This window comes from Brachyhypopomus gauderio, chromosome 13 (assembly GCF_052324685.1).
Source record: "Brachyhypopomus gauderio isolate BG-103 chromosome 13, BGAUD_0.2, whole genome shotgun sequence".
Classification (NCBI taxonomy): Eukaryota; Metazoa; Chordata; class Actinopteri; order Gymnotiformes; family Hypopomidae; genus Brachyhypopomus; species Brachyhypopomus gauderio.
Genome location: NC_135223.1, coordinates 5,119,721 through 5,143,297, shown reverse-complemented (window position 1 = coordinate 5,143,297; position 23,577 = coordinate 5,119,721). Strand labels below are relative to the sequence as shown.

At 45.6% G+C, this 23,577-nt stretch overlaps 2 protein-coding genes across 5 annotated transcripts in view; one reads left to right on the top strand and one right to left on the bottom strand.

Moving 5' to 3' along the window:
- The window catches only part of adcy2a (adenylate cyclase 2a), a 61,361-nt gene extending 44,969 nt beyond the window's left edge, over window positions 1-16,392 (top strand). The window contains exons 6-25 of one of the 2 annotated variants that reach the window (XM_076970640.1): window positions 572-683; window positions 1,266-1,393; window positions 1,969-2,127; window positions 2,230-2,362; window positions 2,582-2,758; window positions 3,031-3,074; window positions 3,185-3,265; window positions 3,347-3,416; window positions 3,597-3,694; window positions 4,014-4,098; window positions 4,873-5,007; window positions 7,199-7,318; window positions 7,726-7,910; window positions 9,384-9,468; window positions 10,827-10,985; window positions 11,141-11,287; window positions 11,465-11,572; window positions 13,518-13,644; window positions 15,064-15,188; window positions 15,966-16,392. In XM_076970640.1, coding sequence (XP_076826755.1) covers window positions 572-683; window positions 1,266-1,393; window positions 1,969-2,127; window positions 2,230-2,362; window positions 2,582-2,758; window positions 3,031-3,074; window positions 3,185-3,265; window positions 3,347-3,416; window positions 3,597-3,694; window positions 4,014-4,098; window positions 4,873-5,007; window positions 7,199-7,318; window positions 7,726-7,910; window positions 9,384-9,468; window positions 10,827-10,985; window positions 11,141-11,287; window positions 11,465-11,572; window positions 13,518-13,644; window positions 15,064-15,188; window positions 15,966-16,118 — 2,431 coding nt within the window. In that variant the 3' untranslated portion in view covers window positions 16,119-16,392. Of the gene's footprint in view, window positions 1-571; window positions 684-1,265; window positions 1,394-1,968; window positions 2,128-2,229; window positions 2,363-2,581; window positions 2,759-3,030; window positions 3,075-3,184; window positions 3,266-3,346; window positions 3,417-3,596; window positions 3,695-4,013; window positions 4,099-4,869; window positions 5,008-7,198; window positions 7,319-7,725; window positions 7,911-9,383; window positions 9,469-10,826; window positions 10,986-11,140; window positions 11,288-11,464; window positions 11,573-13,517; window positions 13,645-15,063; window positions 15,189-15,965 lie in introns of both variants that reach the window. The other variant, XM_076970639.1, reaches the window with a different exon arrangement.
- Window positions 16,393-16,834: 442 nt separating this feature from the next.
- Window positions 16,835-23,577, bottom strand: part of dnah5 (dynein, axonemal, heavy chain 5) — a 92,944-nt gene continuing 86,201 nt past the window's right edge. For all 3 annotated transcript variants that reach the window (XM_076970439.1, XM_076970440.1, XM_076970441.1), the window contains 5 exons: window positions 20,945-21,160; window positions 20,048-20,260; window positions 18,777-18,929; window positions 17,609-17,840; window positions 16,835-17,155 (listed from right to left, as the gene is read on the bottom strand). In XM_076970439.1, coding sequence (XP_076826554.1) covers window positions 17,004-17,155; window positions 17,609-17,840; window positions 18,777-18,929; window positions 20,048-20,260; window positions 20,945-21,160 — 966 coding nt within the window. In that variant the 3' untranslated portion in view covers window positions 16,835-17,003. The remainder of the gene's footprint in view (window positions 17,156-17,608; window positions 17,841-18,776; window positions 18,930-20,047; window positions 20,261-20,944; window positions 21,161-23,577) is intronic.

The window sequence follows — 23,577 nt, the reverse complement described above, 5'->3', positions numbered from 1 at the left end:
GCTCCCACACTGAATGCTAACGAGGCCGCAGATGTACTCTGAGAGCTGAAGGTACGTCTGAGCACTTTTCCGGAAGCTGACGTGGACTCGGCGTGTCCTCTAAAGATCCTGAAGTCCAAACTCCTGCCGCACCCTTACATTGCGCTGTGTCTCATGTGCTCGTATATTGGAGAGTGTCCCGTTTGAGTCCGAACCGGCGTCCTGCCAGCCGTACTAGATGTGACCGGACCTGTTTCAGCAGGGTTCCTCCGTGTTGCTGCGGTTAAGGACTCTCTAATGCCCCGCACCAGCACCGTGCTAGCACCTTGGACTGAACTCTTCCTGTCGGGGGAAATGAAAACAAGACAAGTGTTTGTGTCCTTGGAGGAAGGCAGTCTGTTATTTGTATGGCTGTTATTTGTAAGTCTGTTTGAAGGTCTTATACAGAAGGAGAGCGCAACATTTGGTTTAGATTTCATCACCGACTTGCTCTCCACGCTGATCTTTGATGAAGTTTGATTTGTGCAGTTCCTTTTCTAAGAGATAATAACCTGGGTTTGTTTTTGTTTGTTTGTTTGTTTTGATTTTGCAGCATTCTGTATGCCGATATCGTCGGTTTCACACGCTTGGCTAGTGACTGCTCTCCGGGGGAGCTGGTCCATATGTTGAATGAGCTGTTTGGCAAATTCGATCAGATCGCCAAGGTAACCCACCAGCAGCTCCAGTAATCTTATCACCCCAGAATGAGCCGTGCCGTATCGCTCGGTGTCTCTGGACCCAGGGGCCTCACACAAATGTCTGTTCCAGAAGCCTCTTGCAGAACGAATTGTGGATGCCGTGCAGTACCTGAACTGTGCAGTACCTGAAGCATTCAGTGTCTGAACCATTCAGTACCTGAACCATTCAGTATATGAATTGTTCAGTATCTGAACCATTCAGTGTCTGAACCATTCAGTATCTGAACCATTCAGTATCAGAACCATTCAGTATCTGAGCTGTTCAGTATCTGAACCATTCAGTACCTGAACTGTTCAGTATCTGAACCATTCAGTACCTGAACCATTCAGTATCTGAGCCATTCAGTACCTGAACCATTCAGCACCTGAGCCATTCAGCACCTGAGCCATTCAGCACCTGAGCCATTCAGTATCTGAACCATTCAGTATCTAAACCATTCAGTACCTGAACCACTCAGTATCTGAACCATTCAGTATCTGAACCATTCAGTATCTGAGCCATTCCTTCCAAAGGTCCTCGACCTGATGCAGTGCGTTCTGTTTCCTCAGGAAAACGAGTGCATGAGAATTAAGATTCTCGGCGACTGTTACTACTGCGTGTCCGGGCTGCCCGAGTCATTGCCGAACCACGCAAAAAACTGCGTAAAGATGGGTCTGGAGATGTGCGAAGCCATCAAGTAAGAGAAAAAACAAAAACCACATGTATATCTTTAACACATGTACAGCACACCGATTATCTCTGTTGTCAATAAGCATTTAGTCTTCAAGCAAAACAAAGATGGAGATGGAGAAATCGTTTGTTTTATACAACATATGCAATGAACTGTGTCTTTCCCTTGCAGTGCATTACAAACATAAATAAATGAAACCATGCTAGAATTAGAAGAGAGTTACGAGCTTCCAGTGTGTAATCTGTCTAGAGTCTAGAGCATAATGTTTTTATTTTAACTATGACCTTTGCTAACATTGTTTGATTCTTTGTTTTTACGCTGTTTCTCAGAATAGCATTTCTTTGCTCTAAAAATGTTCCCCTCAGTTAAAGGTTAGTGTGTGAAAGTTAAAGCTGACCATAGATTGCACAAGCAAACCCCTGCAGTAGGACTCACAAACATGGTTACAGCTCTACACAGTCCACATCAAACAGAGAAGAAAAATATTCAAGACTAACTGCGTCTAATTCCTTGAGCGGTAAAATGCGTGCAATCTTGCGTCAGGCGTTTGCAGGACTGTCCTTCTCTTTTCTATCCTGCAGGAAAGTGCGGGACGCCACTGGCGTGGACATTAACATGCGTGTCGGGGTTCACTCGGGAAATGTCCTCTGTGGTGTCATCGGCCTTCAGAAATGGCAATACGACGTCTGGTCACATGATGTGACACTTGCCAACCACATGGAGGCTGGTGGTTTGCCGGGGTATCTCCGAGTTCCTTTGTCCTTCATGAATAGTCAGGAAAGTTTCGCTCCACCCAAATAAAATTATATTTGACGTTTTTTCTCCCCGTTGTTCATGACCAGACGCGTTCATATTACTTGTGTGACTCTGGAACACCTGAATGGGGCTTATAAAGTTGAGGATGGCTATGGTCAGGAACGTGACCCCTATTTGAAAGAGCACGGGGTCCTAACCTACCTAGTGATCAACCCAAAGGTAAAGAACATGCTTTAATACAAATAACCACTATTCGCTGTTGGTAGGACTCAAATTGTTAAGTGGAACCAAAGCAATGGTGAAGTCCCAGAGGACTATCAAACATTGTGCCCCTTTTTGAGATCATCATTAATAAAGTTGATATTAATGGATATGGTGTATGTCACCTTCCCTTGATACGTTTGTTGTCCTGCTCTTGACATCCCTCTCTATGGACAGGCAGAGAGGAGGAGCCCCCAGCATCACTACCGCCCACGCCATGCCTTCGACGGGGCCAAGATGAGGGCGTCGGTCAGGATGACGCGCTACCTGGAGTCCTGGGGGGCCGCCAAGCCCTTCGCAAACCTGCACCACCGGGACAGCATGACCAACGAGAACGGGAAGATCAACACGGCTGTGAGCTCCACGCCTGTGGCAGCCTGTCACCTTTCAGCATGCACAACACTAAACCTCTTAACCAATTAACCAATCAGCCAATTTGTCAATTAAGCTTTCGGGTGTTGATCAGATGTGAATCAATTATTTATTTTAGTTGGTAAGCGCTGCTGGGTAAACTGTGGCTAAATGGATGTCAAAGTCATATTTATTTACTCACAGTTCTGTTTAGCTGTAATTACATTAAATATTGAAGGGTTGCCTGCCTCTAAAATCCATGTTTATTTTCACAGGATGTGCCCTTGGGTCAGTATCACTTTCAGAGACGCTCGGAAAGGTACGCAGTGTTCCAACACCTTTCGATTCTTTTCAATTAGGCTCCGTTGAATGCCACTACGCTTAATACATGAAAGAAATCTCCCGACTCCTTCGTGTCTTGAATCACAGGACAAAATCTCAGAAGAAGCGTTTTGAGGAAGAGCTAAACGAACGGATGATCCGAACTTTTGATGGCATCAACTCTCAGAAGTATGACCTCGTCCCCAGTGGTGGTCCTGGGCTTTCACCGGGACACACACAATAACCTGCTTCCCTTACTGTGTGTTTCAGACAATGGCTCAAATCTGAGGACATTCAACGAATATCCCTGTTTTTCCACAATAAAACCTTAGAGAAAGAGGCAAGCCATAAAATAATGTCTCTGTTATGTTTTTATTAAATTTAAAATTTGCTAGAAAGATTGCTCCTAATGCAGTTACATGTAGAAAGTGAACATCAATGACATGTTATGGTAAGATCTGAAGTTCAGTATTTGAAGTGTCTGAGGAAACCCACTGTGTGCTGTGTTCTCTTTCTCCAGTACCGAGCGACAACCCTGCCAGCTTTCAAGTACTACATTACCTGTGCCTCTTTCATCTTCTTCTGTATTTTTGTGGTGCAAATTCTAGTCCTCCCAAAGTGAGTTTACTTTCCTGCTCAGCGTACAGGAACAAAAGGAAATCTTACCAAAATGATAGGATGAAAACAAAAGAAACAGCAAAGCCATTTTGGGCCAAACATGAGTCCCAAGCGGCACAGGGCAACACTGTATCATACAGAATGACCTGAAGTACCAGTATTGTTTCACTAGTTCAGGGTGTAATGATTTTACCACAGTAATTGACCTTATTTATGTTTCTAATAATCATCCTCAATAGATCATTAGTAGGAGTTTGTTAAGAAAGTCCAAACGAATCACTCACAGGTTCTCTTACCAAGCACTCTCTCTGTGCCGTAGGACTGCTGTCCTGGGTATCTCGTATGGACTGGCCTTCCTCGTGCTCTCCATCATCCTCCTCATTTGCTTCGTCGGCCATTTTTTGGTGAGTGCAAGGCATTATGGGTGGTAAGCTCAAAATAATATGCTTAGTTATATGCTTGGTTGACATTAGCTAATCAGTTTTTGGTGGGAAGGTCAGTGGCTGTCTCAGCAGTAATCATCTAGTTACATTTAATATTAGGGTGTCAGATTTTCATCAAACTTGAGTGATATATACAAAATATATGAAATTATTATTATTATTATTATCATCATTATCATTATTATTATTATTATTATTATTATTATATACAATAAACATGCTGTGAATACATCCTGCTGCAGCCCATGGCAGGTGTATTATTAAAACATGTCATCATGTCATCTTCTTCTTGCACTCCTGGCAAAAAAATTGTTATGCATTAAGAAAATTGCAAGCAGCAAACAAATACTTACAGGGGCTTTCCACCAGTGGGTCTCATGTTTCTCATGTGTCTCGTGTTTCTCGTTGTGTCTCGTCTTTCTCATGTGTCTTATATTTCTCAGTTTTCTTGTATTTCATGTGTCTCATGTTTCTTGTTTCCCTGTGTTCACATTACTGTCTTCATGCCTCTCAAATTAATTAAGAAGCAAGAGGGTTTGTTGGACATCAATATCCTAAATTAGCAAGATTTATGATCATGACAATACTGGCTAACCCTTTGTTACATGTACACATCTTATAAATATGAAAGCATGACCAACCTTTGCTTTTGTTTTGAAAGCCCATCTAAGTCCTACCACCACTCCATCTGTCTCTCTCTAGCAGTGCAGTAAGACATCTGTCTCTCTCTAGCAGTGCAGTAAGACAGCTTCGGCGCCCCTGCGATGGGTCCTGCTTTCCTCCGGCATCATCGCCAACAAACCCTGGCCCCGCCTCACCCTCACCATGGCAACCACCACCCTCATCCTGGTCATGGCCGTCTTCAACATGGTGAGTCCCACGCGTTAGTGACTGTGCCAAAATGCCCACCCTGCCCTTAACCTCCATGTATAAATTAGAGGAAAACAGGGACCATGTCTTCAAACACAGAGACCATGCCGGCAAACACAGAGACCATGGCTGCAAACACAGAGACCATGCCTACAAACACAGAGACTATGCCTACAAACACAGAGACCATGCCTACAAACACAGAGACCATGGCTGCAAACACAGAGACTATGCCTACAAACACAGAGACCATGCCTACAAACACAGAGACTATGCCTACAAACACAGAGACCATGGCTGCAAACACAGAGACCATGTCTGCAAACACAGAGACCATGCCTACAAACACAGAGACCATGCCTGCAAACACAGAGACTATGCCTGCAAACACAGAGACCATGCCTACAAACACAGAGACCATGGCTGCAAACACAGAGACTATGCCTACAAACACAGAGACCATGCCTACAAACACAGAGACCATGCCTACAAACACAGAGACTATGCCTACAAACACAGAGACCATGGCTGCAAACACAGAGACCATGTCTGCAAACACAGAGACCATGCCTACAAACACAGAGACCATGGCTGCAAACACAGAGACCATGCCTACAAACACAGAGACTATGCCTACAAACACAGAGACCATGCCTACAAACACAGAGACCATGCCTACAAACACAGAGACCATGCCTACAAACACAGAGACCATGGCTGCAAACACAGAGACCATGCCTACAAACACAGAGACTATGCCTACAAACACAGAGACCATGCCTACAAACACAGAGACTATGCCTACAAACACAGAGACCATGCCTACAAACACAGAGACCATGGCTGCAAACACAGAGACTATGCCTACAAACACAGAGACCATGCCTACAAACACAGAGACCATGCCTACAAACACAGAGACTATGCCTACAAACACAGAGACCATGGCTGCAAACACAGAGACCATGTCTGCAAACACAGAGACCATGCCTACAAACACAGAGACCATGCCTGCAAACACAGAGACTATGCCTACAAACACAGAGACCATGCCTACAAACACAGAGACCATGCCTGCAAACACAGAGACCATGCCTACAAACACACAGATCATGTCTGCAAACACAGAGACCATGCCTGCAAACACAGAGACCATGCCTACAAACACACAGATCATGTCTGCAAACACAGAGACCATGCCTGCAAACACAGAGACTATGCCTGCAAACACACAGATCATGTCTGCAAACACAGAGACCATGCCTGCAAACACAGAGACCATGCTAACAAACACAGAGACCATGCCTACAAACACAGAGACCATGCCTGCAAACACAGACACCATGCCTGCAAACACAGAGACCATGCCTACAAACACAGAGACTATGCCTGCAAACACAGAGACCATGCCTGCAAACACAGAGACCATGCCTGCAAACACAGAGACCATGCCTACAAACACAGAGACCATGCCTACAAACACAGAGACCATGCCTGCAAACACAGAGACCATGCCTACAAACACAGAGACCATGCCTGCAAACACAGAGACCATGTCTACAAACACAGAGACTATGCCTACAAACACAGAGACCATGCCTGCAAACACAGAAGTTTTGATCCAATTGGCTCAGCTGTCTGGAAGTTGGCATTGGCTGTAACTGTTACTCCTCCAAACTCCAATGTCCCCGTGTGTGTGCGCATCATCGTTTGTAAACATACTCTGGAAATCAGTTTCCTGTGGCCAGTGTGTAAGAGACATGCCACTTACAGCCATATCTGTGTTGAGCTGCTAATTTTTTCGTAAAAAATCCAGCATGAGATCCACTTATAACCTTAGAAACGCGCGCTCGGGTTTGGATTGGTGGCTTGAATTACTTTTCATTTATCTTTTATATTTCCTTAGCTGAAACAAATGTGACAGATAGACTTCACAAATGTTGCTTCCCAGCTGCGGTTGGTTATTCTTTAGATAAAGTTAATTATATATGAAGGTGCTTTGCTCCAAAGGGGAACAGACAGACCTGTTGCCCCTTGGCACGGTTTGACTTGACACGCACTAAATAAAGAGGGCTGACTGCTCTGACATTTATTTGAAACAATGCTTGCAATTGCAGTGGCCTGTTCAAAATGGACGCAGTGTGAAACATCCCCTTGATACAGTCTCGCTTCTTCTACCATTCTTCTCTAGTTCTTTCTGGAGGACAACCTGACACCTCCGGTCCCCCTTTACAATATATCCAACCAAACACTATTTCAGCCGAATGGACGTCCGGCAGCTTTCCTGGAGAAGAACAGCTTCTACCTTCCTGTGAGTGTGTTGGACAGAGTAACTTCATAACTGTGGCGTTCATCTTCTCAGACAGGGTCTTCTCCCATTCATCAGCTAGTCTTGAGACTCCAAACACTCCAAACATATGCAGCTCACAGCTCAATTTGTTTTTTCTGAAGATTTATCTCAGGACTGGACTGTTAGACGGAGCAAAATTACAAAAGTAGACCACAGCTCCCCTTCCTGGTTAGGAACGAATGGTTTAAAATGCATTCTGGATGTTTCTTTAAAGCAGCAAAAGATTAGCATAATAGATAGCGGAATTAGCATAATAAACTGCTGTCATCATCACCATCATGGCTGTGGTAATTGCAGCCACTCTGATTTGCATTTCGGAGGTGAGAATGTTCCCCGGTTCCGTGACCCTCCTGCTGTTGTCGTGTTAGTATTTCATCTACAGCTGCATCCTGGGTCTCATTTCCTGCTCCGTGTTTCTGAGGATCAACTACGAGCTGAAGATGCTCATCATGCTAGCGGCGGTGGTAGCCTACAACGTCATCATCCTCCAGACCCACGCCCCACTGCTCGACGAGTACAGCCGCTTCCTCTACAAAACTCAGGCCTTGGATAGGTGAGCCAGGGGCCCTATGCTAATCAGTAAAGTCGTATGCTAATCGCTGAAGTGCGCAGGAAGTCGTCTCTGGATAAAAGAACGATATTTGTGCAAACTTTTGTACCAACAAAATGGTACTAATTCAAAAAAAAAACCTGAACTTTTCATTTGTGAACTGCAGTTCTTCTTGTTAACTTCTTTGTAAGAAATCTACGAAATGACTATGAATTTGTTGTAACACAGAAAAGGCACCTGAGGAATAATGTATCTGGTGTGACAGTGTCTCCAGTGGGGATGCGATCTTTCCTTTGTTAGCGCAGGCAGAATGTGGAACAAAGCGCTAGGAGAATCGAGGGCCTAGAATGGGGCTGCTGCTTATTAGCTCAGCAGCGCTTCGCAAAGAACTGCCAGTTTGTAGAAGCACTGCAGCTGCTACTCAGACCCCAATGCCAAGTCGTTCCTGTTCTATTGATCCTGGTACTCAGTCCCAACCGTTCAATACAGGTCACCAGAGGTCACGTTAGTCGGATCGACGTCACACCCTCTTTCTGACATCGATCGGGAAATAAAAAAGTGCGCGTTGAAATTAGCTGATACCCACAAATGCCTGGCCTGAGATTTTACTGGGGGATTGCCAGTGCTGTTGGTCATCCTTTACTTTCAGTGGGGAACACGTGGCATGTAGCCGCCATTACGGGATTTTACTGTCAACGCCACTGAAGGGAGGGGCCTATTTTAGTTAGCATGACCTAAAGCCAAATTTGGCTTCTTGTCTTTTAAGAGAACAGCTGTGCTCCAGATACACTTGAGAGTGCACAATGTACGTGAAATGCTTTGTGTGTGTGTGTGTGTGTGTGTGTGTGTGTGTGCGTGTGTGTGTATATGTGTGTGTGTGTGTCCCCATGTTGGCTCGAAGTCTCTGGGACAGCCACAGCACATGGACGGCTCCACACACATTTGAATGCTCAACAAGTCCATTAACATAGGAAATATTTTTAGTAACAACCTTTGCACTTTATTTTATATTATTTGAATTATTTATTCAAAATGAGTACTGATAGCAAAATTCAAATGAGGTTTTTAATTAATCACTCTCGGTCCAATCAGATGGTGTCTCCACACTCCAGACACTTCCATCTGTAGGATTTTCAGTCCCATCTTGGGTCTAAATTAAGTTTGCAGAATATAAATTAAAGGATAAAAAAGACCTTTTGTAGGTTGGGCCAGTATATCGACAGAACCCATTGCAGCCTAGAAAGCAGGTGTGAAGGATTTCGAAGGATTCTCCACTGAAGCAGGCAAGAAATCTCTACCACATTTACGTTAAACGACATTGGCATTCTTTATTAATGGACAGCTGGAAAGTATATGGACCACTGATTTCTCTAGAACCAAAAATGGCACAATTTGTAACAGGATATTAGCACGACTCACACATCTAACCTGCCCCCCTCTCCCTTATTTCTCTCTCTCTCCTTTCTCTACATCAAGGCCAGGAGTTCTGAAGGACTTGAAAACGATGGGTTCAGTGTCTCTGTTCATCTTCTTCGTCACCCTGCTTGTGCTGGCCAGGCAGGTGAGTTTGGACGCATGTCTACAAACCTCTCAGCCAGGGGAGTCACTCCGATCGTGGGGAGTCACTCCGATCATGCTTTACACTGTCCTCCTGAGTTGAAACAGCGCAGGGCTGAAACACATGCGTCCCTCATGCATACGCAGGGGAACTGGACCGGGTTGTGTGTGCGGCAGGCACACGGAGAATCTGCCATCTTGGCCCGAGGTGTTTTGAGTATACTTACAGGGAAAAAAACCCGGAGCGGGCATCCGAGAAGCGGCCCCATCCGTCAGGGGTCTACAGGGGGCCGTTTCCGCTGTGGCCGGGGGGCTATTACACTGCGCCACATTCATACGCTGCCGTGAGACCCATTTCCCCTGCCCGCACGCTCTACCACAAACCCCCTTCCGCCTTCGTAATGATGTGTTGCAGGGAGTTTTTGAGGTCATGGTGAAATAGGGCTCCCCACAAGTGACCCAGAATTTTATCGAAATATGAGCCTTCACTATTGCTAATTTCGCCAGTGTCCTCTTCTGTCTGTCAAATGTCACATTCTTTAGATTTAGAATCATCTCTGGACCAATCAGAGGACTGTATTTCCCACACACTCCAGTGGACATGGGTGTGGCCGTTCTGCACTCGTCATTTTAGTTCACATCTAATGCCCTAGTTTAGCTAAACCCAACGTGCTGTAAACAGTGCTGTATACTGTACGTAAGTCGCAACTGATCCGATCTTTTTATTCTCCAGAACCCCTCCCCCCTCCTTTTAACACAAAGAACAAGGAAAGGTACTGACTGTTTCAGAGGCAGGATAGATGACAGACTCTTAGGGTCCATGCAGGCACGGAGACAGCCGTGGCCAGCTGATAACGCCTGGTTGCCCGGGCCATCTCTCTTCTATCCTTCCTCAGGGCGTCTGCGCCGACCCTGCCCGCCCATGACATTTTGGACCTGACTCGATTTTATTCTCCGGCGTGTTTGCGCGTGGACCGTGGCCACCCGAGAGAGTCATCAGGCCGAGAGTCGATTTTACTTGCAGCGACCTGGTTTTAGCCTTCATCTCGTTAGTGCAGATTTGCATGTAAACTGATTTACAGGAAAGCTAATCGAATTCTCCCATACATTCATACTCCCCCATCCTTTACGACACGAGTGGGTCGAATGTAAAGGTCTGTTTCGTGTGCATATCGTGTCCCTTTCCCGCCCATTTTTTCCTGCCTGTTCTACTGCTGCATGCTGTGGTGAGAACTGCAGACTCGTGGTCTGACAGCAGACACCCGAGAAGCACTTTTCTCTCTGGAATTTGCTGTTGTGTTGTCAGTGACGACGGAGCACGGTGACATCCACTCTGTTTACCTCTGTGTCCTCCTGTAACAGACTGAATATTACTGTAGGTTGGACTTCCTCTGGAAGAACAAGTTCAAGAAGGAGTGTGAGGAGATCGAGACGATGGAGAACCTCAACCGTGTCCTGCTGGAGAACGTCCTGCCCGCCCACGTGGCCGAGCACTTCCTCGCCAGGAACTGGAAGAATGAGGTAGAGGCTGAGGATCAGCAGCTCCCTGACCCTCAATTAATACGGCCGAGACTAGACTAGAAGGCCTCCAAGCTTCTGTGTCTTCATGATGGCCTGACAGTGCCACTGCGTTTGCAGTTACTCCGAGCCATAAAGCCACTCCACTCTCCTGACAGGATCTGTATCACCAGTCGTACGAGCTGGTCTGCGTGATGTTCGCCTCCATCCCGGACTTCAAGGAGTTCTACACGGAGTCGGACGTAAACAAGGAAGGACTGGAGTGTCTCAGGCTGCTGAACGAAATCATCGCCGATTTCGACGAGGTGGCTCCTTTTCTCCCGACACTAAAACACATACAGCCACGTGCACTTTTACTCTGTTTGCTTTTAACTGTTCAGCCCGACTTTAACGCACTGCGGCTGCATTAGATCGACGTGGTATCGCTGGGGCGGAGCAGAAATGTCACGTGATATGTTTGTGATTGTGGCCCGTCACTGCAGTTGCTGTCCAAGCCCAAGTTCAGCGGCGTGGAGAAGATTAAAACCATAGGAAGCACTTACATGGCAGCCACAGGGCTGAACTCCACAGCCGGGCCAGAGCACACCCAGGTAACGCCCTCACCACAGATTATTGCGATAATCTGTGGTGCTAGAAATGTCAACTATGAGATAAATGCTAGTTAAGACCATGCTCCAAATATTGTAACAAAAAATGCTATTAAGGACTTAAGACCCACACGACCCAATCAGAATTATGTGGGAACTTTCTAAATCCCCCTAAACCTCCTAAATCTTGTTGTTATTTATAGACAGGTATTAGGCAGGATTTGTGACAGTGATAAATAAATTATTAATGTTTTTCAGAGCTGATTCAAATCAGGAAGATGTCAGGAGAGAGAGAGAGAGAGAGAGAGAGAGAGAGAGAGAGAGAGAGAGAGAGAGAGAGAGAGAGAGAGAAAGTTGCCATCCATGACAGATCCCTGAGCCCAGATCCATTCCTATAAAAGATACATGTGGCTGAAATGCTGGTGTATTCTAGCGTTCAGATTGATGTGTTGCTTTCTGGTGTTTGAGGGGGTGCGTATTCTCTTGTTCAGATGGATGTGGTGTTTTCTGGAGTTCAGATGGATGTGGTGTTTTCTGGTGTTCAGATTGATGTGGTGTTTTCTGGTGTTCAGATTGATGTGGTGTTTTCTGGTGTTCAGATGGATGTGGTGTTTTCTGGTGTTCAGATTGATGTGGTGTTTTCTGGTGTTTGAGGGGGTGCGTATTCTCTTGTTCAGATGGATGTGGTGTTTTCTGGAGTTCAGATGGATGTGGTGTTTTCTGGTGTTCAGATGGATGTGGTGTTTTCTGGTGTTCAGGGGGATGTGGTGTTTTCTGGTGTTCAGATGGATGTGGTGTTTTCTGGTGTTCAGATTGATGTGGTGTTTTCTGGTGTTCAGATGGATGTGGTGTTTTCTGGTGTTCAGGGGGATGTGGTGTTTTCTGGTGTTCAGATTGATGTGGTGTTTTCTGGTGTTCAGATGGATGTGGTGTTTTCTGGTGTTCAGGGGGATGTGGTGTTTTCTGGTGTTCAGATGGATGTGGTGTTTTCTGGTGTTCAGATGGATGTGGTGTTTTCTGGTGTTCAGATGGATGTGGTGTTTTCTGGTGTTCAGATGGATGTGGTGTTTTCTGGTGTTCAGGGGGATGTGGTGTTTTCTGGTGTTCAGATGGATGTGGTGTTTTCTGGTGTTCAGGGGGATGTGGTGTTTTCTGGTGTTCAGATGGATGTGGTGTTTTCTGGTGTTCAGATGGATGTGGTGTTTTCTGGTGTTCAGATGGATGTGGTGTTTTCTGGTGTTCAGGGGGATGTGGTGTTTTCTGGTGTTCAGATGGATGTGGTGTTTTCTGGTGTTCAGGGGGATGTGGTGTTTTCTGGTGTTCAGATTGATGTGGTGTTTTCTGGTGTTCAGATTGATGTGGTGTTTTCTGGTGTTCAGATGGATGTGGTGTTTTCTGGTGTTCAGGGGGATGTGGTGTTTTCTGGTGTTCAGATGGATGTGGTGTTTTCTGGTGTTCAGATGGATGTGGTGTTTTCTGATGTTCAGATGGATGTGGTGTTTTCTGGTGTTCAGATGGATGTGGTGTTTTCTGGTGTTCAGATGGATGTGGTGTTTTCTGGTGTTCAGGGGGATGTGGTGTTTTCTGGTGTTCAGATGGATGTGGTGTTTTCTGGTGTTCAGATGGATGTGGTGTTTTCTGGTGTTCAGATGGATGTGGTGTTTTCTGATGTTCAGATGGATGTGGTGTTTTCTGGTGTTCAGATGGATGTGGTGTTTTCTGGTGTTCAGATGGATGTGGTGTTTTCTGATGTTCAGATGGATGTGGTGTTTTCTGGTGTTCAGATTGATGTGGTGTTTTCTGGTGTTCAGATGGATGTGGTGTTTTCTGGTGTTCAGATTGATGTGGTGTTTTCTGGTGTTCAGGGGGATGTGGTGTTTTCTGGTGTTCAGATTGATGTGGTGTTTTCTGGTGTTCAGATTGATGTGGTGTTTTCTGGTGTTCGCAGGGTAATTGTTTGGAACATGACAGACAGTACATGCACATCGGGACCATGGTGGAATTCGCCTTCGCGCTGGTGGGAAAACTGGACGTCATCAATAAACATTCCTTCAACGACTTTAAACTCCGCGTTGGTACGTACTTACGTGCGCAGGCTGCGGTAATGACATGATGACAGAGCCAGAGCCCAGAGCCCAGAGCCATGCACACACACCTCAGCAAACACACACACCCAGCAAACACACACACACACACTGACAAATACTAACTGTGGCTGATGTGATTTGAACATCTGTTCTGACATTTCTCAGAACTCCAATCAAATTTCAACAAAACCAAAAACTGAGCAGTCCTGAAAATGCTGTGACCTCCCCATGACCCCATCAGTCCTGATCAACCCCCAATCACCCCAGCACCACCTCATAATGTCACATAAACCCCCATCACTCCACCATCAACCCCCAATCACCCCCCAGGACCCCATCACCATCACAGTAACAGTACCCTGTTACCACCCTAGTACCCCCACTCCACATCACCACATCACGACCCCATCAATACCCCTATCTTCCCCGCAAAAGTGCTTCTGTGCTTGGAAGTGTCTGCCTGATTCTGATTGGACGGGGCTCACATTCAGGTCAGAGCTGGTACCCCCCCCCCCCCCCCCCCCCCCCCCCCCCCAAACAGCCACAGCTATGCTGCTTCACCGCATCCCCAGAGAGGTCGAACCTCCCTGATAGCCTCTCTGAGCCCTCAGCCTCATTTTCAGGCCAGAGCAAATGCACAAAGATGCTGCCCCGGATTCAGTGGATTAGTGTGTTCGGTAAAATAATTAGTTTTGCACTGTAAAATGAGGGAGCTGGATGCAATGCATCTTAATTAAGAGCAGAAAAACTAGAGCAAGCTGGGGTGCATTTTGAACTGAGCGTTTAACTAAAGGGGCCTACATGTGTGCTTCACCAAACAGGCCACATCATATCCCATTATTAAAGGTTGTTACTAAAAGCTATTTAATTTGGTTGAATTAAAACATTTCTCTACTGCATGGTTTTCTAGTTAAATAGGTAAATACATGTGAATATTTGTTAAAGGGCTGGAGCATTTGGCCCTACTTACAGTGGAACTCAGACCTCCCATGAATAACCTCTTGAATAGTAATATTGAATTATTATATTCACATTTGTCACACCAAGCAAGACTGAGTGCACACACAAGTGTAATTTTAAGTGAAAAGTTTTGTTTGTCAGTTAGGTGACACGCCACTGTACTGCAAAACTGCTGGATGGGACTTGCAGAGGATTAACCACACCCCTCTGAATTAACCACACCCCTCTGAATTAACCACACCCCTCTAAATTAACCACAACCCTCTGAATTAATCACACCCCTCTAAATTAACCACACCCCTCTGAATTAACCACACCTCTGTGAATTAACCACACCCCACTGAATTAACCACACCTCTGTGAATTAACCACACCCCTCTGAATTAACCACACCTCTGTGAATTAACCACACCTCTCTCAATTAACCACACCCCTCTGCCTGTGTAGGTATTAACCACGGGCCTGTGATTGCTGGAGTGATTGGAGCCCAGAAGCCCCAGTATGACATCTGGGGGAACACAGTGAACGTGGCCAGCAGGATGGACAGCACCGGCGTGCTCGGCAAGATTCAGGTCTCCCCTCTGTACCTCTAACGAACCAAATATAATCTAGAAATGAACAATAAATAAACTTTTTTTTTGTTTTGTTTCCCTAATATACTGGACACCAGTCCAAAGAAAACAATTTATTTTCATGGAGTCTCTCCACTTCTGATAAAATTCTGCAAAACGGGCAGTTCTTGTGTTGGTTAGTTTTACTCTACACTCAGCGGTCAGAAAACAGGAGGCCGTCACACACACTCTGGTCTTGATCTCTCACCATCTTCACCCTGTTTGGACAGATGTGCCGTATAACAGAAACACCAGTTTAATGTTAGCACATGTGGATCAATAGGCTGCAGTGATTGACTTGGCTTGATAGACCATGTGATCTATAACGTCACATTTAGGGTCCAGTAGATTCTTAATCCTGATCAGGACATTTCACCTTGAAGAATGAATTAATTCCAAATGTGTTAAAACAGGCAAGCAATATCCTACACGAGAACTCAAATGTTCTCATCATTAGGTATTGCAAGTTATTTTAGTCATAAAATGCAATATTTCTGTGATAATTGGATTATTATTATTAAAACTATCATTTTCAGATCTGATATTAAACATAAAAGTCTAAAATTTGTAGGCTACATTTCTTTGGTCTTTAAAGAAATTATTTACAAACATGCTAGAGCTATTGCCCAAGATTGCCCAGTTCTTACATTTCAAAAGACTTTTCAAAAGTTGCTATTATGGTCGCTGATACTGATTAATTTGCATATGAAGATTTGATTGCGTTTTCCGCCTGTGAAGGTCACGGAGGAGACGGGCCGGGTCTTGCAGGCGCTGGGCTACACGTGCTCCTGCAGGGGCATCATCAACGTCAAGGGCAAAGGCGAGCTCCAGACCTTCTTCGTCCACACGGAGATGACCAGGGCTCCTTCGCAAGGAAACGTGATGCCATGAGTCAGGCGGGGATCTCGTTGGCCGGCGATCAAGGACCGGGAGCACTAGAGACCGTTTGTAAATAGCCACACCCCTTAGATGCACGAAATCTTGGCTGTATTTAAAGTGGTACCGTTTCTCATACGCAGGGCTTGTGCAGGTGTAAGTATGGTAGCAGTTATTTTGTAAGAAAACCAAATACAACAAAAAAGTGATTTTCATGTTTTGATGCCATTGTTTTTCCCTCCTTTTACTTTCTTTTTGTAAAAAAAAACCCCATTAAACTTTATATGTACTTGCGTCTTCCTGCTGACCTCTTCTTTGTGTGACGGAGTTGAACCCCATTTGACCGATTAACTACCACCAGTGCCTTTGCGTGATCACTTCCCCCCACTCAGATCACTCCGCTCTGGTAATTATCCCGTCGCCCTCCTCCCCCGAACCGACTAGGTTTTACTGTACATAAACTGTACGTATAGACTACCACTACAACCTACAACTACTGCTTTGGTTCCGCTATTATGTGGGGTGGTATTGGACAATCTCCGCATGTTACTTATTAACCAATCATGTTAATCTCTGCCTGTTAACTATTAACCAATCACGTTAATCTCTACCTATTAACTATTAACGAATTATGTTGGCCAGAGCTGCCTTCAGCAGAGTTCTGACCTGTGAATTTGTACGTGCGCTTTTTACATAATCTTATCTTACAATAATCCCAACTGGAAGAAAAGTGCTGCGAAAGTGGTTTATTCAGCGAATTATAAAAATCAAACGATTTAAACAAAACCATCCGCTGACGGAAAGATTTACATTACTTCAGATTTACATTACTTCAGATTACATTACTTCAGATTTACATTACTTCAGATTTACATTACAGCAGGATCCAGTACACATAGGTCATTTCACATCACACAGGAGAGCGACGCCCCTCAGTGTCCAGTACTCGGGGGGCTGAGTCGTCCTCAGGTCTACGGCTGCGATCCAGTTCAGGTCCGTCCGGACCGGTTTCTTATAAATAGGGCAGGAGTACAGACGCGGGTCCCTCACACCTGGAAGACACCACAGAAAGCACAGTCTGAATAAAACTAAATAAAACAAACCAGTGAATAAAGGTTCTATTAAAAACATCAAAGATATATTTACAAAAAATCATTAATCATGAAAAAGCTATCCTTTTCAATAGAAAAACCACAAATCAAGGAAAATCAGCTTCAGGTTCACCATCTTCAGTGCATGTTACAAAGTTATTTTTTTTTATTCTCTGCACATATCTGTTATACGTAAAAAAAATTTCTGAGGGAGTGTGGTGGCAACAGTGGTGGGAGTGACTGGTGTCGTCATCTCCGCCCTCTGCCCACCTCTAAACTCCACCCCTAAGACAATTTGCATGAACATTTGCATGCTTCTGACTGTATATATTTATCATTCCGCTAAGCATGAACGCATCCATTGCAGTTTGTTTATGTTTTTGAGAACTGGAACCTCCTGTCCGTGAAGCTCACCGTTGTTTTCGGCGTACAGTCTCAGTACGGGCATGGGCTCGAACAGGACCTTGGGCTTGGAGTCCAGCAGACGACAGTACCTGCGGTCCCAGCCGGCACCCTCCAGGTGCAGGCCGTACACGTACACGCCCTCCTGGGGTGGCTGGGACAGGTCGTCCTTCATCCACCTTGTTACCTCGCTGCACAGGACCATGCGGTCCAGGGCGCAGCCCTTGGTGGTTCTGGTTATCTCCTGCACCGTGGAGAAACGAACCCCATGAGATGTTTCGTCAGCTCATCATCACAAGACATGACGGGACACGAGGGGGTGGGGGTGGGGGGAGATCATGGTGGAAAACTGCTTGTGGTTTGAAATTTATACAAAACAATTAATTTTGTATAAATGAGAAGGAAACCCATGTTACTGTCATCTTCTCTATGACATTACATCAGGTATTTCAGCATAATTACTGCAACATTCTTGTTAACCCACCGATAACTGACTACATATTAAGACATTATAATTTATTAATTACACTTTATGGTTCTGGGTGCTTGATGAAGCCCATAACACAGATGACTGAGGTCTCACTTCTCAAGCACATCTTCCCTGATTACAAGCAGCCCTGCAACTGCAAGACTGCAAGAGTAGGTGGCAAGATGGGGGAGGAGCTTGAAGGGGCGTGGCATATGTGATTGATGGGCTGTCCAGTGTGTTCTTCATGGTCCTGTCTCCATCCTAAATGTCTGCTTGCCTCTTATAGGGTATAATATTATACTTGTCGTGGGTCCCCATTTGAGTGATATGCAATTTGAGGCTAAAATGCAAATTTACTCCTTAAAATATAAACCAACCGTGATTTGTGGACACTTGGGTTAAAATGTTGCCTAGTGTGGTTTAACATTTAATAAGAAATGCTAATATGATTTACAGTGGTGCAAATCATATTAGGAGCTAATCACCCATACAAGATATCACTGCAGACTACCAAGCAACCATGAGTGCAACATTAGAGTAAAGCTATGAGTGTGTGTGTATGTGTGTGTGTGTGTGTGTGTGAGTGTGTGTGTGTGTTTATGTATGTGTGTGTGTGTGTGTGTGTGTGAGAGAGAGAGAGAGAGAGAGAGTGTGTGTGTGTGTGTGTGTGTGTGTGTGTGTGTGTGTGTGTGTGTGTGGTGGGAATGGCACCTGTCTCATGGCCGTCAGAAAGCCTTGTGGGTTGAAGAACCCTGTCATCCAGAAACAGTTAGGTCGTCCCTCGAAGATCCATGACTGGAACTGCCGGTTCCGCTCCAAGAGTTCAGTGAACCAGAAGCCCAAAGTACTGGAGGCCCACGAGGCCTACAACACACACACACACACACACACACACACACACACACACACACACACACACACACACACACACACACACACACACACACACACACACACACACAAAGTTATTCAAGCAGAACAGCAATAAAGGATGCAAAAATAGACATTGAAAAGAGACAGACACAAAGGCACAAAGACACAGTTAAAACAAACACACACACACACACACACTTGTCATTCAGGAGACAAACTTTTCAATTTAGCAGAACATGTCCCGTTCAAAATGAGACATCGAGCGCGTTGTAGCAGAAGAAACTTTTTTTTTTAATAACTCCGCACGATTTGGAGAAACATCTCCAGAACTGCACTGCTGACACCGGATTTCAATCAGTGTCTGAACGCTAATGCGACTTTAAGAAGACCTCAAAAGAACTGAAGACCTCAAACGAACAGCCAAGTGCTTTAGAAATGGCCCCAGAAACACATTGGCCATCTTCATTAACTCCATTTCACAGCTGAACTGGGAAGTGGTTACCGGCACATTAAAGAAAGTGCTCTAGTTGCCGTGGTTATCCCTGTGCACTCTGGTGCTGAACGCTTTGAGCCTGTTTCCTCCACAGATGTCATCTGGCGAACAGTGGACTTGAGTTCAAAGTTATCCCTGAAATTAGCCCTAAAATTAGCCCTGAAGTTAGCCCTAAAATTAGCCCTGAAACAAAACCTAAAATTAGCCCTGAAGTTAGCCCTGAAGGTAGCCCTTAAATTAGCACTGAAGTTAGCCTTGAAATTAGCCCTGAAATCACTTGGAGTGAGATTTGAACCTGGAGGGGGTGGCGAGAGTAAATTGTTGATGGGGGGGGGCGAAGGTAAAATGGACACAAATTAAGTATTATATATCGTGATCGATCAATCGCCAGTGGTTGGCGCCAGAGCAAACTAGTAACTCGTTGAATCATAGATGTGGATCAGAGGTAAATAAACTAGATTTTTTTTTCGGTGTGAGAAATCGCATGTATGGCGTGAGAAGACGGTCAAATGCGTGTGTCTCACGCTCAATGCGTGAGAGTTGGCAACCCTGCATCCTGCATCCGTATCTAAAAACCGGGAACTGGGGGACGAGCAGGAAGGTTACGACCTCTTACCTTTTCCCAGCGTGCAGGGATGCGGGCGTCGTACATGCAGTCGAGGGCATCGCGCAGGGCTTCGCTCATGACGACGGTCCCGTCGATGGCCAGCTTCAGGTCGGTGAGGGTGCTCCTGACCAGGGAGAGCACACGCTGCATACGCTCCTGTTCCTGCTTCAGGAAGATGTTCATGGGCTGCAGGACACCCATCTTTAACAGCCTCTCCCTCACCTACACACACACACACACACACACACACACACACACACACACACACACACACACATTATTGCATGTAAACTGGGAGTTCTTGCTATTCTTGTCAGGAAATTTCAGGAAACAGGAAGCACTAGGAAGTCATTACATTCGGATTTAATTAAATTCAGGTAAACTCACTTATTCACAATACACTTAAATACTATACACATATCAGAATGAATCAGTTCATATTCTAATTTAAAAGTTTACACACACACTGCCTGGATGGAGCCACTACATTTGAAAGCTGCAAATTGCATGAATTAGATTTTTGATTTGGGAGATTTTGGGATTCTGGATTTGGTCTTTGTTATAGTATGTAATAAGGGTTCAGGTAGCGACGTTGTGAGAATCTTGCACTGTGCAAAACGTGGCATTCTGCGATGCTGCATCAGCACAACCATGGTAACGAGGAAAGGGAGGAGGCTGTTGGCCCCGGCGACTGCTCTCCTCCACAATCATGCTAATTGGTGAGCAGAAACAAGACGACCACCACCAATTATCTCCTGCTGGTGTGTGCTGTTAGCCGCACGCAAAACCACTCAAACACTCTGTGCTGCTGCACAAACAGAGAGAGGCGGTGTGTCTCAGTAGGCGGACGCTGTACCCTGAGCAGCCGGGGGTGTTGGAGGGCGCCGGGGGTGTTGGAGGGCTTACCTCGAAGGGCACATAGTCCGGGGGCAACTTCTCCAGCATATCGTCTGCGAGTCGGGCCACCAGGGCCTCCCGGGTCTCCCCAGCGCCGCCCGAGCTGTCCTTGGGCTGGATCCCGAGGATGGTGTCCAGGACGTCCTTCGATATCTTGCTCTGGTAGGTGATGTCAGCGTTCGGGTGGAGGCCGAACACCTCCGGGGTGTCGTAGGCCGGCAGCGTCTGTGGGAAGACAGGAGACAGAACCACACACAAATTCAGTCCCCTGCAATTAATTTTATCGATCCCTGTAGGGAATATTTCCATTTTAATGGCTTATTGTTGGAAGAGTGTGTCTGAGCTAAATGAATACAGGTAGCCTAAGGAATATTCTCAATTTGGATTATGGATCAATAGCAAGCACACCACAATGATTTTTGAGGACAGTCATTTTAAAATTAAGGCAAAACTTTGCTGAGATTAAATCTGAATCCCTGATGTATAAATGCATCTGGATTTCTGGAACTTTCTTCTGATCGTTTCCAGGCATGCGAGCAAACACCTCAAAGGGTACGAGCGGCGTAAAAAAAAAAAAAAAAAAAAGTGCAGCTGTCACGCTACAGCCCCTGACCCCTCCCCTTTGGGCGTGTGTTTATGTTGTCTACGTCTAGTCGTCTGCGTCTGTGGATCTTCGTGGGTGTGGTTGTGTTTGCTTGTTCATCAGTCTCACCTGTGGCTCATCTCGTCATCACTCGGGGCTGATCACTCGTCATCACTGTGTGGTCTGTCTATTTAAAGGGTGTTTGCGCTGTGTCCCGTGCTCGTCTTTGTCAGAGTCATATACGTTGTACGTTGGATGTTCTACGTGCGCTGTCTCATTATAATAAAGGACGAGTTGTGTCTACTTTAATCTGCGCCTCATTATAATAAAAGACGAGCTGTGTCTACTTTTGTCTGCGCCTCATTATAATAAAGGACGAGTTGTGTCTACTTTTATCTGCGCCTCATTATAATAAAGGACGAGCTGTGTCTACTTTTGTCTGCGCCTCATTATAATAAAGGACGAGCTGTGTCTACTTTTGTCTGCGCCTCATTATAATAAAGGACGAGCTGTGTCTACTTTTGTCTGCGCCTCATTATAATAAAGGACGAGCTGTGTCTACTTTTGTCTGCGCCTCATTATAATAAAGGACGAGTTGTGTCTACTTTTATCTGCGCCTCATTATAATAAAGGACGAGTTGTGTCTACTTTTGTCTGCGCCTCATTATAATAAAGGACGAGTTGTGTCTACTTTTATCTGCGCCTCATTATAATAAAGGACGAGTTGTGTCTACTTTTGTCTGCGCCTAATTATAATAAAAGACGAGCTGTGTCTACTTTTGTCTGCGCCTCATTATAATAAAGGACGAGTTGTGTCTACTTTTATCTGCGCCTCATTATAATAAAAGACGAGCTGTGTCTACTTTTGTCTGCGCCTCATTATAATAAAGGACGAGTTGTGTCTACTTTTATCTGCGCCTCATTATAATAAAGGACGAGCTGTGTCTACTTTTGTCTGCGCCTCATTATAATAAAGGACGAGCTGTGTCTACTTTTGTCTGCGCCTCATTATAATAAAGGACGAGCTGTGTCTACTTTTGTCTGCGCCTCATTATAATAAAGGACGAGCTGTGTCTACTTTTGTCTGCGCCTCATTATAATAAAGGACGAGTTGTGTCTACTTTTGTCTGCGCCTCATTATAATAAAGGACGAGTTGTCTACTTTTGTCTGCGCCTCATTATAATAAAGGACGAGTTGTGTCTACTTTTATCTGCGCCTCATTATAATAAAGGACGAGTTGTGTCTACTTTTGTCTGCGCCTCATTATAATAAAAGACGAGCTGTGTCTACTTTTGTCTGCGCCTCATTATAATAAAGGACGAGCTGTGTCTACTTTTGTCTGCGCCTCATTATAATAAAGGACGAGCTGTGTCTACTTTTGTCTGCGCCTCATTATAATAAAGGACGAGTTGTGTCTACTTTTGTGCCGCTTTCGTTAGTTTGACGCGCACTCAGCGTCACAGCAGCACATTTGCTGAAGTGGAAATCTCGTCCCCCACGTCGCATCTCACAATTCCTGGAGGTCAAGCGTGAGCACGGAGCTGCAGCAGCTGTCCTGTCCGCTGTTCCCTTCACCTGACACCCTCCCCCGACCTGACACCCTCCCCCGTTGTTCACGAGGACCAAACAAACAGAAAAGCACAGTGTGCTACCAGCCTGGATGTTTCCTTCTTTAAGCAATGTTTTTTCACTGCTCACTAGTGTGTGTGTGTGTGTGTGTGTGTGTGTGTGTGTGTTACACGGCTCTCTCACTCGTGGTGATAAGCCCAGCGTGCGTGACAGATTAAATGATGGACCAGCACTGCTGCAGAAACGGGCCCCGTCTGTTGACGCGGCAACGAGTGTTACGAGTGAGATCAAAGTGAATTTCAAAGCGCCCCCCCCCCCCCCCCCCCCTCCCCCCGGATGGACCACCACCCCCCCACATGTTCCAGGGCTCAGTGACTCAACTGTATCCACAGGCGTACGCTCAGCGAGCTGCCCTATATGCTATGTGACAACACGCCGGCACTTTCAAGGGCCTTGTGGTAAGGGTGGGATTTTGCGACTGCTGCCTGC